The 18,337-nt window shown below is 43.4% G+C and overlaps 2 protein-coding genes across 2 annotated transcripts in view; one reads left to right on the top strand and one right to left on the bottom strand.

The window, feature by feature from the left end:
* Positions 1 to 442, bottom strand: part of GNAZ (G protein subunit alpha z) — a 49,928-nt gene extending 49,486 nt beyond the window's left edge. Inside the window, exon 1 of the mRNA XM_063172877.1 lies at positions 110 to 442. The gene's annotated coding sequence lies outside the window, so the exon portion shown is untranslated. The remainder of the gene's footprint in view (positions 1 to 109) is intronic.
* The window catches only part of RSPH14 (radial spoke head 14 homolog), a 72,266-nt gene extending 55,165 nt beyond the window's left edge, over positions 1 to 17,101 (top strand). Inside the window, exons 4-6 of the mRNA XM_063172878.1 lie at positions 14,176 to 14,401; positions 15,721 to 15,857; positions 16,838 to 17,101. Coding sequence (XP_063028948.1) covers positions 14,176 to 14,401; positions 15,721 to 15,857; positions 16,838 to 17,097 — 623 coding nt within the window. The 3' untranslated portion in view covers positions 17,098 to 17,101. The remainder of the gene's footprint in view (positions 1 to 14,175; positions 14,402 to 15,720; positions 15,858 to 16,837) is intronic.
* Positions 17,102 to 18,337: the final 1,236 nt, after the last annotated feature.

The raw sequence follows: 18,337 nt of genomic DNA on the forward strand, positions 1-18,337 counted from the left end.
TCAAAATTACATCTTTTCCTGCTGGCTATAGAAGTGCTTTTTCTTATTTTGGAAATGTTCATCACTGAACTGATTTAAGAGAGAAGGAAATGCGAAATATTGCACTCACCTCTCCAGCACCAGGCAGGCAGCCTCCACCTCCTCAATCCATCAGTACAAACGCTCGCATCCACTGACGCCTCTCCTCTGCTTTGGCCCTTTTTCACATCAGCATCTGTGATTTGCCGAGCAGACACACCACGACTGCAGGGACTAGCCCCGCAGCCCCAGCAGGAGCAGGAACCTGCCCTTTCCCATCTTCTCCCTGGAAAACACAACCGTAAAAACCCGGGCTGTTCTAAAGGCGGCCGTGGGAGCACTTGTCCGGCGGCCCCCCGCGGGAGACAGGGAGGTGCTGCTCGCTCTCGCCGGGGAGCGGGGCAGGGGGAGCGCGGGGCTGGCGCTGGAGGAGGAGCCGGAGCCGCCAGCCCGTTTCCACGCCAACGGCGGGGGTACCGCGGGCGGGGCGGCGGCGCGGCCGGCGGGCGGCTCCGCTCCGGCTCCGCTCCGGCTCCGGCTCCCGCCCGGGGGGCGGCCGGGCCCGCAGAGCCCCCGCAGCCCCGCAGCCCCCGCCCGGAGCAGCGCGGCGCAGGAGGAGCCGGGCGCTGTTAGCGAGGGGTTTGTGCCTCTTCCCCGGCTCGTTCGCTCCGCTGCTCTCCCGCGTTACATAATGTGCGGGTTCAGACGTGCCGCGGGCTCTGCCTCTGCACAACCGCATCCGCACCCGCGGGTCCATGTTCGCTGCGGCGCGGCACTGCCCGGCTCCGGCAGCGGCTGCACTGCCAGGGCTCATTCACAATGCGTGGTTTAGGGCCAACCGGGCACATACGTGTTGGAAGGATACGGTCAAGGGTAAAGGGAGAAAAAACAGTTTCTTTAGTTACACGGAATTTATTTACTGTTTGCTTTCCACTTCTACCGTCACTCAGCTGCTCTCAGTACTGGGCGTAGATTTTTTTTCTGATTTTCCCCTTCTGCCTTTTGCATTTGTGTATGTGTAATTTGCTACAGCTTTTTTTTTTTTTTTTTTTTAATTAACGATGAGTATAATTTTCTTTTTATCTCATTAATGGATTTACCCAATTCATATTTTACATTTTTCCTAGTGTCTTTTTCCTTTTGGCTACAATACTAGTTTGCATTGTTGAATCTGCAGCCCTGATCAAGTAGCTGATTTCTCCCTACACTGCTAATTTTATAAGCTTGATTTGTAACTGATACACTTCTGCTGGAGATAGCAACAGAGACTCACACACAGACGGGATGCAGGCATTTTTTCCCACAATAAGGCTAACATAATACAAAGCAGAAAACATCTGATTCCTGCAAATGATATCACTTCCAGTACTGATATTATCAGCAGAGCTGTAGCATTGATGAATTATAATAATGAAATAATTCCATGTAAAAATCAGTGTACCATATTGAGAAAATTTTCCTATAATTAGGAATCTTAGGTGTCGTTCACATTAGAAGAGTTTGCCAGTACATCTAGACTGGCAAATTTGTTCTAGAAAAATTTGTTAGAAAACAAATGTCATATACGTAACTTGCATTGTTCTCCCAGCAAAACAAGAATATTCAAATCATAATTTTGACCTGCTTTAATAAAAATATTTCTGCAGCCTTATTTTGAAATTTTAGCTTTCAATATACATGCACAAACATCTCAATGCATTTAGAAGATCAGATAGTGGTCAATTTAAAACTTTTAAGTGTTCTGTTTTTCATATATACTCTTTACTTGCAAACGCATAAATCCCTGATATAGTTATGTTGGCAAGGGAATAGAATAAAAAAAAGTATCTGTGGTAACTGAGTAGTCTAGATAATAGGATAAAAGAACAATAACAAGGTGTACAGGTTTAATCTGCAATTCCATAAAGAACAAGTAGTTACTATAGAAACTGTCACATTACATGTATCTTTAGCATAGTACTTGATATGTGAGAAAAGGCATCTTGCACACACTAACCAAGTGTGGCAGAAATAAAGCACCAAGCACCACCACCCTGGCTGGGACGATCATCGTTCACATGCTGTCTACAGAGAGAGCAGCTTTAGGCACTTCCCATTGCTAGAACACAACACCTGCTTTCCTCCAGCTTTGAGGGAGGCACCGGAGCATAGATCAAATGCTGGCACTGAAGGAATTACAGACATGCAGTACCTGAGTAATGGGACAGCTCTGAGAAGTTTAGGAGCTATTATTTCAACACTATCATATGGAAGCTTGCTGTTGATTAATGGCAGAGTTAAAAACCAACTTGTCTGAAAAATGCCTCAGCAGATATGTCTAAGTTTTCTTCAGTTTTACCTTGTCCTGCATCCAGAAATTATCAATTAGGGCCTTTCAGCATGTATTGATTGCATTACATGTAGCTAAGGTCCCACAGGAATTTAAAGAGAAATAAGTCTCCAAACAGCCTGGACAGGTGATTAAATGCCAAAGTCAAACAGCACAGAAATCCAGGCCCTTAGCCCAGGACTCTGAATGTTTTGCTCTGTAAATAGACTGAATGCACAGAAATAACTACAGAAAGTGAATAGTTTGTGTGGAAATACAAAGAGTCATTTTAGGGACCTGTGCAATCTGACTGGATTTCCATTTCCCTTTCTATGCCACCATTTTTGCCCCAGCAGAGCAGCTGCAGTTTGGAGGGAGCAGTGTTTGACTGCTGAGGTGCAGCACCCCAGACACAGCTCCTGGGCTCGTTGGCTGCACCAGTTCCACTCAACTTGCCAGTGCTATTCATTACCCAAAGGCCAAAGCCCTGCCTGTTCACTGCTGGATCAATCAAAATAGATGCATCCTTACATGTTTATTTTGAAGACAAAAGTGCTAAAACAAAAATGTGCTCTTAAGTGGAAAATCCCATAGGGATTTTTCTAATCAATTACCCTTTGTTATACCATGACAACATGAAAATATTTATATGCACACATGCAATGTTCTTGGTGAATGTACATCTCCAAATGATAGAGGGTAGGTAAATTGAGAGGCCACATCTGGTCTCTAATAAAAATAATAGAAGACATTTTGTATTTCATTCAATCTTCTACCAAACACTCTCTTTTTAACAAGCAATTGTAGATCTGGGTTAGATATTTATAGACAGGTCTGTGATTCTCTCAGCATGAAGAACTGAACAGAACATTTAAATAAGAATAAAAGGGCTGTATTTTTATTTTTAACCAATTTTCTCACGTGGAAGAGTTTAAAATAGCATCATGTACAGATGATTGGGATCTGATATTTATATCTATCTGAGATATTGTTGCTTTGTATCAGTGACTGTGAGATGGTGGGGAAAATCATGAATGCACCTTCTATCAGGTGGTATCAGCCTGACCTCATTTGGCTTCATCATTTAGGATGAAAATTCACTTTCTACCAGGATTTCTCCCTTTTATCTTCTCTCACCCTTCAGGTAACTGAGGGTTTTGCTTAATATCAGCAGTTTACTCTTCCTATGAGAGCAAATAATGAGACATTTGAGAATGTGAACCCAGACAATGCATTACATCTAATATCACAATCAACTAAAAAAGAACTTTAAAAAGAAAACACCAACCAAAACCTACAAATGTTGAGTGCTTCACATCCCTCCCTTCACATTCTATTGTGTACCTACTGTGTGTGCAGCTCATTGTTTCAGCTGCTGCATCAGCAGTTGCAACTGAAGCCAAGTTGAGAAAAACAAACACTAAATCCAGCAGCTGGAGGAGAGCTGCTCTCCCAGAGCCCTGGAAAATACCTTGGCTTTCCTGTGCAGGAAACTTTCCACAGCAGCCCTTGCTTATCCCAAGCTTTGGGATGGATCCATGCACTCCTATTCCTTCAGAGCCTCCATGGGAAGAAAGCTGCAGTGATACTGTGAAACAAGATAAAGGAACATAGTTCTTGGTAAAGAGACTGTTCTTCAAGACTAGTACATTATTTTATTAAAAAAAAAAAAAAAAGGTGAATTAAAGTATTCTTTGTTCATTTTTCACTACTAAGGTCAAAGGAATGGAGTAAAAACCAAAACAAAACTCCTCAATCTTAACCCAAATTAGGGATCACTTAGTAAAGTATACAACAAAGGATCCATGAAGGTTGAACAGAAAACACCACCTGAGATCAGAAATCTTTTTGAATTACACCAGGAGATGCAATTAGAGTGCCAGGATTTTTTTGAAACCAAAGTTTTAAAATAAATTGTACCAGCTTCAGATCTATTAAGGTGGTCTGAGCAACAGGTTGTTGGTTATTCTTAAGTTACCCTCTTCCTTCCTCTAATCTTCCTGGTTGGGGGTTTTGCAATTCATAAGAATGATTAAATATTCACTGAGGAGTGGCTTGAAAGTAGGTCTTTCCCACTTGAGGACATCAGTAGGCATTTAGTGAGGGTTTAAATTTTTTAATAATAAACAAACAAAAAAAAATCTATTGATTTTAAATATATTTTGTTTTGCCACTTCTTGTTCTTGTTCTTACCAGATGAAGAAGTACCAAACTGAGCCCTCAGAAGGATTTTAGATCATTTAATAGATACTTAGAAAAAAATGTTCTAATTGGACTCCACATTTCCTCCTTTAAGCATGATAATTCCACTGCATGTAAGAACCACAAGATATAACTACAATTTCATCAGGCACTGTTATTTATGTGTTCTATAACTTCCTTGTGTCTGATACACAGAAAATATTTGGTAGTTAAAAAAATTAAAATGGGGACAATTTTTTTTTGAGGACACAAAGGTAATTCTGGAAACCTATGGAAGAAGAGCTGGGAACATCCAGGTAGCTTTACTATGGGGGCTTCAAATGCCAGTTCAGTTCTTTAAAAATTTGTAATATTGCAGTCAGGACTAAGTAATTGGTTTGGATAATTGTCCACTTACTCAACACCAGTCCCACAGGTGGTTTTGCCTCTACAGAAACTCTGAGAGTTTCCCATCTATCTACCAGCCCACTTATAGAAAGTACAAACTAGACATAAAGTGTGTTCTCTGTTTCTGTTTAGCAGTGTTTTGAATCCTCTGTAAATAATGTTCTAATAGATAAGCACATAAGTGGTACTGTTGAAGTGCCTGTGCTTAATCTGGCATGTTTACAGAAGCTAGACCTAATATTTTGGTTCAGGTTAAGTAACAGCTTCATTTTGCTGTTGTGCTCACCATTTACTGGGGAGGTACTTTAAAAAACAAATCATCCTCAAAGCAGCCCACACCTTGGCAGGCTCGTATTCAATTAGGGTTTTTGAATTTTTCACTGCTTGAAATAAAATATAGGCTAAAAAACACTGGAAGGCACTATTGTAGAGCCTCAGTCTGAGCAGAATGCAATTTTCATGGAGTACAGAAAGCAGTTTTCCCTTAAGAACATGGCTTCCCATGGAAAACATGGAATTGAGAGGGGAGGCTCAATCTGCTCCTCCACCCAGCTCCACTCATGTTGTGCAGCCATCTGGGCCTGTGGTTCCAATCAAGATCTGTTTCTTCTGCTCTCATTACAAACAAAATTGCCAAGCCAGAGCATCTGAAGCAGAAAAGGATTTCACCCACCTGTAGTAGTGTATTCTTCTTTTCAGGAGCTTTTATCAGTTCTCACCAGTCAGTTGTGCTCACTTGGCTTCAGTGGAAGCAGAGTGAACTGTAGGATAAAATTGTCTCATTGCAGCTTTGCCAGCAGGCCTGACCAGCAAATACAAGCAGTGGATTTGTCAGCACTACAATTTCTCCAGTTCCACCTTCTTTGAAATTTCTATCAGGTAATTTTTGAAATAATATATCATATAACACATAACAAATACATTTAACATATCTCCTGCCCTTCTAACAATGGAGAAAATGTAAAAAATGAATGCCTACACAATGAGTCTGAATTCATGTTCCCATTAATTTCTTCCTGTTTTCTTCCACCACTATTTGCAGTCTTTCAGTCTGTTCAGTTTTCAGTCTGTGCAATGATTCATATCTTCAAAGCAAGTTTATGTTAATTTTCAGGACAAAATTCTTCAGAATCTGACACATAATTAATTCTAGATATTTGGTTGCTTTAAGCCTCTCATTTTTAATGTTTGACAGTGGTATAATCAAATCTCTATATAAACATTCTCATTCATATACCTCTGTTTCTGATGGATTGCCATTTAATTGTACTATGGAAGTTCAGAGAATACTTTCACCATCTTAATGACACATTTCTCCTAAGGAACAAAACTGAAAAAAATGTTCTTTAATGCCTGAGCATGTGTGGGGTTAATTCACTGGTTACAGAAGGTGAACCTTAAAGATAACCAAGATGTTCTAATGGTCACTTGGCTGTGTGATGCCATTTTGTAATGCAGAATTCCAGTTACAGAGGTGTAACTTCCAGGTATAGAAATTTAAGATAGTTAAGAAAACTCTTTCTTGAACTTCATTCATTTTGCTTTCATTATTTGGCACTCTGCCCCAAAAGAGGAAAGATTTCTTTTTCTTTCAACCTATTTTCTCAGCAGAACTTCTGAAAACTTGAAATTGTGCATTGCTCTCACATTAGGGGCTTGTAAGACAGTTGGGCTTTAAAGTTTTAAAATCTTTTTATTAGTGAAAAATGGCTCTGAATTGTTTCTCAGCTGTTCAACTGACTTGCCTGAAACAAATATTTGCCTCCCTCCTCCCCAGCCAGCCAGACAATAATCTCTGGAGGAAATGAGCTCTCACACATCTTTACAAACCTCTGTGACAAGACAGACCTTTCTCCACAGGAATCTCTAAAAATTGCCACAATGGAAGTAATAACCATATGAATGTTTGTCAAACTGATAATGTCATGTTCACCTTACAGCATCAATTTTTCTGTGACTGAAACTTGCTACAGGAGCTGGAAACACTTGATGTACGTGCTTGGTATGAAGTACAAAATCCAAGATTTAAGTCAGTTTTGTGGATGTGCCAGTCCAGGTTCTCTTCAGAATGATTTCTGTCAGGCACAGTAAATGCAGTGCCCTCTCTGAATGTTGTATGTCCCAGTGGGTACTGGTGGAAACTGAAATTCAAGAGTCTGTTATGGTTAAAGGCTGCACTGCTCCCTCTCAAACTCATCTCAGAGCTGCACATGCCCATCACTGAGCAGCAGAAAACAAGGACAAATTCTCACTTGGAAAATCAGAAATGGGATAGCCTCAGTGGCTGGGGCTCAGCTTTTTGGGAGTAGTTATCCTAAGGCTTTAATTTTCTCTGCACTTATTGATCTGAGGACTTTGGCAGGAGTAGCGCCCATGTCAGATTGTTTTCCTTCCTCCATGTATTTTGGCAAAGTCTTCCCTGTAGAGGAAATTAATAAATTTCAGGGTGACATTTCCTTCTTCATCTAAAAGAGCAAGGAAAAAACCTCCAACCCTCTGGGTGAATTTTTATAATTTTTTCTATTATTTTGTAAAAAATTATATTTTGTCAGAGAAATAAAAACCAAGCAATTTCCCAATTTGTGTGATCAATCTGCATGGAAGATCAGTGATATGCATGCTGTTTGTGTACATTCACACATTTGGATACCTAGGATGACAGTGAGGGTGTCTATAGATGAAGTTACTAATTAGGAAATATAGAAATTTACTTAAAAGGGAGGTGCAAGCACCTGGAGTTCCAAAGGGCTAAATAAAACCCCTGCAAAAGATAGCACAGCTTATCCTGTAATTTACAGGCAGACTATCAACAACTTGAGCTAGGAAAAAATTATTTCCCTTTCATTTTGATTGTTTGCTTTCTTGTATATGATAACAAGTCAATGTAGTTTCAGTAAAAGAAGGAAAAGTTGCTTTCATTGTGGAGACTGCCTTCAGATTGCACATGAATGAGCAGCAATCCACAGTTCTGGGTAATGCACTGTCACAACAGAGAACACATTTCATTATTTCCATCTTTGTTTTGGGGGATTTCCCACTGAAGGATCTGACACTGCCCTCAGTCAGAATGAGGGGTCTGGTCTGGGTCAGTTATTGATCTTGGGCTGTACCTAGTTCTTGTACAAAAACAGAGCACAGGGTTTATTTCTCATTTTGGATAATTTCTATGTGAAACACAAGTCTATTCTATCTAATTCATTCTCAGAGTTTTTAGAGATATGATAGAATACATTCTGTTCTAAAATTTTTTAATTGTTTAGATGTTATTCCTCTTTTCATTGGCCATGAATTATTTAAATAATTAAACACACTCCTTTCAAGCAGGTGGTCACAGGTAGTCTTAATTACTATCAAAATGACAATTTTTTTTAAAGTAACCTGTTTCTTGGATTTCTAAATTACACCAGAGGAGATAATGCAGATAGATGTAGTTTCTATGTTAATTTTTTCAGTGGTGCTTTGATATTACAATTGCACACAGTCCAAACAAAGTTTCTAAAAACAAAAACAAGATATGCAGGAATCTCTTTCATTCTTTACTGAGGCTTAGGAACCTCTTGTTTATCAGACCAATCTTTCCTGTTCCTTGTTAATGCTGGAAACATTTTGGGTTTTTAAATCATCCCCAGATGCAGCCACATTATGTGCTCCTGCAGGGTACTGCTGACTTTTTAATATTTTTATAACCTTAATTTCTGTGATATCTTTAATTCAGACAGCATCCCAAAATCCTGAGTATTGGAAAAATTCTCATTGGCTTCAAAAGCAGATCACATCATGGTTTTATAAAGCTTATAGAGTTTTATAATGCTCTTGTATTTTTAATGAAGATCTGGCAGACACTACAGTTGAGGTTGTGATTTTGTACCTGGTGAATCCCCAGGGCTCTCCTGAGATAAATGCCTCCAGCCAATGCCTCCATTTGAAATGGTTTGATCCAGAACTGTTTACTATTTCTAGTCTGATCCAACCTCTGCAGTGTTTTCCTCAGTTCTCTTAATATCCCAGTGGCTCTTCAGTTCACATAAACAGAGACTTCCCAGCCCTCAGTCCTTGCAGATGAGAGGAGGCCTCTGTCTGTGGGCACAGCCCTCCTTTGGGACTCTGCTGTTTGTTCCTGTGAAATTGTCATGGACAGAGAACTATTCTTGCAAAGAAGAGCAAAATATTCTGATTTTCAAAGAGGTCAAGAGAATTATCCTCTTCAGGTAGGAATCTTGGTGAAGCTGATGGGTTCTAGCAGGTGAGCTGTAACTCATGGAATGTGGTCTGCCTCCTGCTCCAAGCTCACCAGAAAGTTCAGCCCAGGTTTAGAGCATTTCCAGTTTTCTATTCACTCTGCTCCCCGACACAGCCACAATGCTGGGAGCACTGAGAATCAAAATGCTGAATCTTAGCATTAAATAAGCTACTACAAGGTTCATAAACTGTGCTCTTGTGACAGGTGACTCAGAGATTTTCCCAGAATAAATTATATTTTTTCCATTTAAACAGTAGTGAGCAAGGAGTCATTAAGGAAGGTGTGCAGGGGCAGCACCCCCTGTGCTCAGCTGTCACTCACAGTGTCACTCTTGGCACCAAGGAGGCATCACCCAGCACTGTTAGCCAGTGTCTGTCATGTATGGGGGCACTCACAAGGGTAACAAACCCTTTCTTGCCTCTGAAATGCTGATTAACCATTGCAGGGAAGCAAGAGAGCTGCTGCTCTGGGAGTTTAGGCAGGATCACTTGGCTCCTCAGCCAGTGGCTCCCCCAGGCTGTCCCAGCTCCCTCAGGCTGTCCCAGCTCCCCCAGGGCAGTGCCAGCTCCCCCAGGCTGTCCCAGCTCCCCCAGGGCAGTCCCAGCTCCCCCAGGGCAGTCCCAGTTCCCCCAGGCTGTCCCAGCTCCCCCAGGGCAGTCCCAGCTCCCCCAGGCTGTCCCAGCTCCCCCAGGGCAGTGCCAGCTCCCCCAGGGCTGTCTCAGCTCCCCCAGGGCCATTCCAGCTCCCCAGGGCAGTCCCAGCTCCCCCAGGCTGTGCCAGCTCCCCCAGGCTGTCCCAGCTCCCCCAGGGCAGTGCCAGCTCCCCCAGGCTGTCCCAGCTCCCCAGGGCTGTCCCAGCTCCCCAGGGCAGTCCCATCTCCCCCAGGGCTGTCCCAGCTCCCCCAGGGCTGTCCCAGCTCCCCCAGAGCAGTGCCAGCTCCCCCAGGGCAGTGCCAGCTCCCCAGGGCTGTCCCAGCTCCCCCAGGCTGTCCCAGCTCCCCCAGAGCAGTGCCAGCTCCCCCAGGGCAGTCCCAGCTCCCCAGGGCTGTCCCAGCTCCCCCAGGGCAGTGCCAGCTCCCCCAGGGCAGTCCCAGCTCCCCCAGGGCTGTCCCAGCTCCCCCAGGGCAGTCCCATTTCCCCCAGGGCAGTGCCAGCTCCCCCAGGGCAGTGCCAGCTCCCCCAGGCTGTGCCAGCTGCCTGTGGTGCCAGGCAGCAGATTCCCTTCCCCTGCCTCTGCTTTGCTTTTCCTCTGTGTCCCTTCCTAAGCACAATTCCTGTTCTGAGCATTTCAAATCCTTGTGTGACCATGGCAGAGACACATCCAAGGTGCCAACAAAGAATCTGTGTTTCCCTGTTATTTTTCTGTGCTCTATTACACCAATCATCACTTTGTGGCCATGCATGAGGCACATGCTTCAGACCAGACCATTTTGAGTTGAAAACCAACATTTTCAAGGAAAAGGATTTGCAATATGATTGGATTTATGTAATTGAAAACCAAAACAAAACATTCTTATGTACTGTAAATAACTCCTTCATCTTCTACTAAATTGAACTTGTTTACATGCCCTGCAGCCATACTGAGAGAACTGAATAAATGGCAACTCCTCTTTGGGCCTGTTTGAAAAAAAATCAGGAAAGGGAGGATGAGAGTGGCCAGACAGTTATGAGAAGGAAGAGATGAGTGCTCAGATAGAAAGCAGCCCAAGGGAAGATTACAAGTTCTCAGAAAAACAGATCAATAATGACGTTAACTATGCAGCTGCAAATGCAACTATTTGCATTTTGAAAACATTTTTCCCAGCTACTTCACTGGGCCCAGGGTATCTAGAACACTCTCTGCAACAGACAAACCCCTTTGAAAGGGCAGTGTTTTACTGGAAAAGTCAATATCCTGAGGATGCCACTGTATTTTTCAGTACAGGACTATCCAAACCCCAGCTTACCTTCCCCTCCTACTGCTCACCCTCTAAGATCCAAGGATCTGAGACCTCACTCCTTTACAAGTGATCCCAGACAACTTGCCACTGATTTTGCCTCCTCCCTTTTCCCTCCCTCGACCTTTCAACCTGTGGTTCCCCTGGGAAAATCATGACGAATTTCCACGTGGAAATTTCAGTCTCAGTGTTAGGTAGTCTCTTTTTGTTGTTGATGATGGCCTTTCCTCTCCACCCTCTTTCTCTTCACCACACTGAGACTTTTGACAAGGTCAAACAATTTATCTTGATTTCTATATTTATATCTGGGAAGCTCCCTCTCATAGCACGACAGCATTTGAGCTCAGACCACTTGACAAAAACAGTAGACAAGAAAGCTCCTGGTACAGAAACCCAGCCTGGTAAAACAAAATCAATTAAAAATAAAACACTAGAACATCCCAAGTGTTGAGACAAAATGAGATCAGTAGCCCCAGAATAAATATTGGTTAATGGCTGTACAAAATCAAAGCTGTTCTAGACAACACTGTACCTTAGCAGCTTATGGACACAGACACAAAGTGACACAAAGTGGCTTTGCTGGGTTTCACACCCAGAACTGCAGTGCCACAGCAAGGCCAGCACCCAAAGAAGACATGAAGTGCAATGAATGAGGGATGACTGAGGCAAAGAAGGTCAATAAACATTAACTGGAAGGAATAAAACCAAGGGCAAGTGAAAGCAGCCCTGGCTGCATGAATGTATTGGTGGAATACATTAAAGATAATTGAAACACTCAGATAGAAAGAAGTGAAACATGAATGCTGGTTGAGAGAACTTAGCAAGGAAGTCCTGAAAAAGAGGGAATGCCAGCAAAGTGAAAATTAAACTTAACATGGTGGGTTAAAAATGGCTAGTAAGTATTGAAAGCAAGCACAAAAAACAGGAAAGAGCCAAGTACATCTCCCAGCACGAGGGAGGCAGAGGGAATCCTACAGCAGCAGTTGTTACAGACAGATGGAGTTAGGTTAAATCAAGCAGTGGTTTCTCTGGGCTCAAACCAGAGTGTGTCTGCACTGTGCAAAAGGATTTGCCTATGGACTGTCCCAAGGAGCACTGGGATCCATGTGAGTCAAAGCTACACACAGGTGCTTGTGACAGGCAGTGTGAGCCTGGGGCTGTCACAGCTGATTTACTGCTCTTCCTCTGAAACTAAACCTCCCAAACTGACACTCTGTACTGATTTCCACCTAGAATTTAGAAGTGCATATAGTGACTGTGAGCAGTCTGGGGATCCCAATTCCATGCACTCAGGCCATACAGTTTGTTTTCATGAAAAACTTTGGGAGGAGTTTTAAAAATTGCATTTGAAAACCTTGTATTTCATAGGCCATTTCAAAAGACTGTTGGGAAGTGTGGCTGAAGGAATTCTGGATATGATTTAAGTGCTTTAGTCTGCTTCCTTGGGAGCAGTTCACTAGTGGGTTCCCTACTGCCTGGCATTCTATAAGGCATGGAGAATTTCCCAGCCATATTTCTAACCTGCCAAAACCTTTCTGTACCCACAATGTGCAACCCAAACCCCAGCAATCCTTGTCCAGAGGGGTGGTGCTGGTCATGGATGAGCTGGGGCTCCTTCCCAGGGGCCCTCCCCCAGAGTCCTCTGCAGAGCCATAGTGCAGGTGTCCTTTATCACATCCTTCTGCAGGAACAGTATCAATGGGCTGGAGTTACTCTTTGATAAGTTTCTTTTGTTCCTCCAGGGAACAATATAGGGTTGGCTGGGTTTTTTTCACAGTGAAAGCAGCAACTCCCCTGTGCAGTGACACACAGAGCCACAGCTTCAAAGAACATTATTTCACTTTCTTTTCCTGCTTTGCCTTTCTGGCACAAAGAGAAATCCTTGTTTGTAAAATGTTGTTAGCCTTCAGTGTGTATTGTCTTGGAACTGGTTTTCCTTATTTATTTGAATTCTCACAGAAACTGACCTCCAAATGCAGCACAGGTAGTAAAGCTGTAATATCACCCCAAGGCATTTCTTGGCCTTGGCATTGTAACGTGGATCCTAATGAGTCAGTACCATAAGAAGTTGTTCAGTATTAGCAAAGTCTCAGAAATATGTACAACAGAATAACCTCTAGATTAGAATCCTGTTTTTCACCCAATTATCAAGGTGAGGGATTTTTCTTATGCACTACCAAGGGTCATGAAAATGTCTTTCCCACTTGTCTCTGCTGTGAAGATCCATTTGAAAATACCTTGATGACTCTTATCCACAAAACTTCCTTATCTAACCACATATGAATCACTTTGAAAGGAGCCACATTTCTCATAGCAACCAAAGAATCAGTCTTAGCAACAAGACAAGCTGGAGAATTTTGTTTTCACATAGTTACTCGTGGACAGTACATTCTGCTTTCCCCTGGCATTGCTGGTGAGTGTTGACTTAGTAAAGGGTGAGAAATGGTACAAATCAGACTCTTGCTCATAGCAAAGGCATCACTTGCTGGGCAAGTTATGATCTCTCTACCTTTGATGTTATATTTTAGGAGTCAGTGCAAGAGTACTGACTGCTGGAAAGTTCAGAATTTAAATTTTTGCCTTGACAGAACTACTACAAAGAAATGTGTGAGGAAGCAGACAGTTCCCAGAATCTTGACTTCCCCCCACCAGAAACCACCATGAGAATAAAAGAACGAGCTCTAAAGGCCAACATCTCTGTCTTGGCATCTGCTCATGTTGAGAACAGTTAGACAGGCTGCATAGGAGGTGACTTTGTAATTGATATATATTTCCTATCTTTTCCTTGCAAGGATAATTTTGGGAGAAATATCACATAGAAACTGGGAACATCAAAGCAATTGTCATGTTGGTTATTACCTGGTATTGATTTCTTTAGAGGAGTTTTGGGGAAGCTTCCCAAAGAAGCAATGATGAGATACATTTATAAACAAGGGATGTTGGAGTACTTTCCATCTCTCAATTCCACTTCTGGGTAAGGAAATGAGTTCCCACGTGTTTTGGTCCTCTGAAGCAATTCCAGGTGCAGGTAGCAATAGTGGCTGCACTCAGCTCTCACCCATGTCCCTTCCTGTCCCTCTGCAGGGGCTGGTGGTGTCCTGCAGGCTGGTTTGATTCCCCCACTGGTCCTGAAGTTGGAGACAGAGTTGGATGAGATCCAGGAGCTGATCCTGGGCACCCTCTCCAACTGCCTCCGTGTGGAGGTTTCTGAAGCCCTGGCAGCTGGTGCTGTCCCTGTGCTGAAGGAAAAGCTCTCACACCCCTACTCAGCCATCAGGAGCAAAGCAGCCTGGGTCCTCTTAGAAATCAGGTAAAGAAACATCTCTAATGCTTAAGTCCAAGAAAGAACTAATTCTTTCAGGAATAAATTCAGGAGTAAATTCAGAACTAATTCCAGCAGTAAATAAATGCCATTCATTTACAGCTGTGCTTCACTACACACTGAAGCTGCCACATTTCACATGTAAAGCACTATCAGCCTGAATGCACACATGGGTAAAACAAAATAGGACACATGGGGCTTAAAAAATTCCTAACTGCCATAAATCACTGAAGAAAGCAGATGCTCATCAGTCATTCCTTCTCCTTCTGTTTGTTTTCAGTATTGGCAGTGGAATCGGGATTTTTTTTCCTGGAACAGCACTGCTAGGAAAAAAAATCTTACATGAAAAATCTTGTAGAAACAGAACTCTGACCACTGTGGAGGTAGGGAGAATCTCCCTTATGTTTTTTGAAAAGTGCTCTCTCTCAGAAAATTAGAAGTCCTTGGAAACTTTCACTAGGATTGAAGACAGAAATAGTTTTCTGCCACAGGCTGCCACATACCTCAGTGATGGATCAGAAAAAGCAATCTTTATATTGAATTTGTGTATCAGAGAATGGATTAAAGGAATAACTTAAGTCCACTGTACTGCAATCAGAAAATATAATAAGTGTTCAACAAATGTCTAATTTAAAAAGGTCTGCAGTTGATGTAGTTTACATATCAGCTGGCACTACAGATTTCCTCATGTCCTATAATAGAGGTATGAGAGGAAAAGAGTATCATTAACATGAGCCACAGAAAGAAAGCAACATACAACTGAAATATGGACCTGAGCTATGTTCTAGGTCCCTGCAATGGCTGGGCCACATTAAATATTCTTCTCATTAGAGAGGCTGGAAAGAAAGAGAGAAAGGTGATCTGGGAGAAGAATTCATTTTAGCCCTGTGATTTAGCAGGTTTTTAAATCTCTAGAGGCTTCAGCAGCCAAGTCTGTAACTCTGTTACGCTTAGGACCAGCAACACCCTTAATCCTACACTCTGTTACATGCAGCTGCCCATCAGTGTCCTGTGTACTATAGAAAGCTTTTTAAAAAATCCAAGTATCACCCAAAAATACCCTAGAATATAGTGAAGCCCGTGCAGGCAGGTGGGTGTGGTGTCCTCAGGCCCGTGTCCGCAGGTGGGCTCAGCAGGCACAGGCACAGGCGCCCCTCGGTGCCCGGGGGCAGCACAGCCCCTCAGGGGGCACAGGGGCTGTGGCAGCGCTGCTGGCACCGGGCTGCGGCTCCGGGCGTGCCCAGGGGCTGCAGGGGCAGCAGGCACAGCTCAGGGGCTCACTCGCTTTACCCATCCTCTCTGCACAGCTCCCATGCCGAGGGGAAGATCGCCGTGTTTGAGGAGGAGGTGATTCCTGTGCTGCTGAGCCTGCTGGAGGACGCGCAGCCCGCAGTGCAAGTGAACTCAGCGGGAGCGCTGATGTTCGCTCTTGTTACACCTCAGGGTGAGACACACAGGCAATGCTGTTGGGGTACCTCCTGGAAATTCAATTCTACGGCAACTAAAGTAACAAAACATTGGCTCTCACACGCTCCCCAAGTCCTCAGTTTCTGACAGTGTTGATGCTCGTCAAGAAATTAGGACTGGGACATTTCTTTACCACTGACTTTAGCACTGTTGCTGCTTCGTCACAGTGCCTGGGAGGGACAGGATATTTCACATTTCATTCCCCTAAGTAGGTCAAGAAGTTATTTATCTACCTCACCTGCATCATTTCCTTCCAGAGGGGGAACATTTTCCACTCCAGTCCAGACCACACAGAGATCCAGAAAACTGGAGCTGTGCTCAATCACCAGTGCTCAGCACAGGAGCGCTGCTCTCTGGAAACGCTCTGGGATTAGAGGCAGCTCCTCTCTCACAGCTGGGAGAGCAATGAATATTAATAAAGTCTGTAGCTCTCCCAAGTAACTTACATGACACAGAAAATACTAACTGCTAAATTTCCAGTGTGATGAATGAGTAATTAGACATAAAAGACTCAATAACAGCAGTTGTGTTCCAGTCCTCCTCTGCAAACCTTCCTCGGGCTTCCAAAGACAACTCAGGAGTGGATCTCGGTCTTTGAAGTGTTTTTAGAAATGAAAGACTGGAGGATGTTCTTAAGGGCATCTAACAAATTCCACTCCTCACCCCCCTCCAAAACATATTCTATCATTTAGTGCCTCATGTATTTTTGGATAATTTGTTGCAAATGAAATACTAATGTACAAGGCAGATAAAGTTAACCATGGAGGATCTTTTTCCTTAAAAATAAACAGCTGGGAGCCAACCTTGGTCTCTGAAAGCAGAGCATGTTCTGCCTCTGTGCACTGCACCTCCAGGGCTGTTCAGAGCTGCAGCCAGGCAGGGAATGGAACGTGTCAGTCCAAGAGGATGATGATTAGATGTCATTACACATTTCAAAGCCACTTTTTTTCCCTCCAGGGAGATCCTCAGCCATGGGTGCTGCAGCCATTCCACCTTTACTGACGCTGGTTGCTGAGGAAACCAGCAAAGCGCGTTTGAATGCAATCAAAGCCCTCACCCTGCTGGCGGAGCTGCCGGAGGGCCGCCAGACGCTGCTGGAGCACAGGGACACCTTCCAGCGGTGTCTGGACGATCCCAGCGAGGCCGTGCAAAGAGCTGCCGAAATCGCCATCACCGTCATCGACTGGAAACCCTTCTGCAGCCGCGATCTTTTCTAGAGATCTATTGCCCTCTGTTGTTGTCTGGCTGTAAAGGTACACGATTACATGAGACCTTCAGCACCCCAGAGCTCTCTTCCTTACTTACTCTGGCTCAGTTTCTCCTGAAAAGTTATTTGGCTACAGTTTCACATCTATATTGCAGGTCACAAGCAGAAAAATGGAGAAGAAAAGTTAGGAAGTATGGAATTCTCCAGTAGGAGTTATTGCCCAAATTACCAAGATTTTCCTATGATACAAGGCACCAACTCTTTTTGTTTTCTTCATAATGTTCTCTCCTTTTCTTTTTTAAACCTCAGCCTATCAAACACTAATCAATAATTAATTATATTAGAAAGATTCACAATTAACCCCTCCAGCAATTTGTCCATACTGACAAATTGATCTAACAACAGGAATTCACATGAATTTTGCTGCAAACATTTGTTGAACGTGGGATTAAGAGCAAAGTCAGAAAGCCTTTGCCAGGTTAAAGCCTTGGTAAAGCTGTGCTGGGGCCTCTCCAACAGGAGAGGGCTCTGGTCCCTAATTGGAATTGCTTGGAACAGGGAACAAAAGCACCTCAGGGTTTGAGCTGAAGGCAATGGAAGTGGTGGGAAGTTTCAGTAGCATTTTACTCACTCGGAGTTCAAGGGTGGTCACTACTGACATGTTGCAAATTTCTGTCTGCAGTTACAAAAGTGTAATTTAAGAGGCTTCAACAGGAGGCCTGGGCAAAGAAATAACACAAATGAGCAGGACAGCCCTGGCCATTCTCAGCCACCAAGGAAGATGTGACAGGGTGGCTGGGACAACTTCACAGCAAGTCTCATTTGTTTTCACTTGGGTTTTGTTCTCACATGGGAGTTTTATGTCCAGAATTGTAGCTACAAAGCAGCTGCATCAGGTCTGTAAAAGGGGTTATTTGTCAGGGCTGCTTTTCCATTCAAACCCACGGTCACACTGCAAACTGCATTACCCTTACACACAGGATAAACTCTTCCTGTAGCAGTGATTACAGTTAAAATGCTTCTCTTCCATAATGTAACCAAAGGGTGAATTTCCTCTCTTATAAAGATGTGATTTAAAGTATTGAGTCAGTTGGATTCATTCCCTCCAGGCAGGATCTTGGAGGAACTCAGCCTTTTATACACATAAGGCACTCGTACGTGATACATATTGGTGCCAGAGTGCATCCAACTCAATAAGAGGGGCCAGGCAGCTTTAATAACATGCTAAAGGACTAGAGCAGCACAGTGCA

The sequence above is a fragment of the Melospiza melodia genome, chromosome 20 (assembly GCF_035770615.1).
Source record: "Melospiza melodia melodia isolate bMelMel2 chromosome 20, bMelMel2.pri, whole genome shotgun sequence".
Lineage (NCBI taxonomy): Eukaryota > Metazoa > Chordata > Aves > Passeriformes > Passerellidae > Melospiza > Melospiza melodia.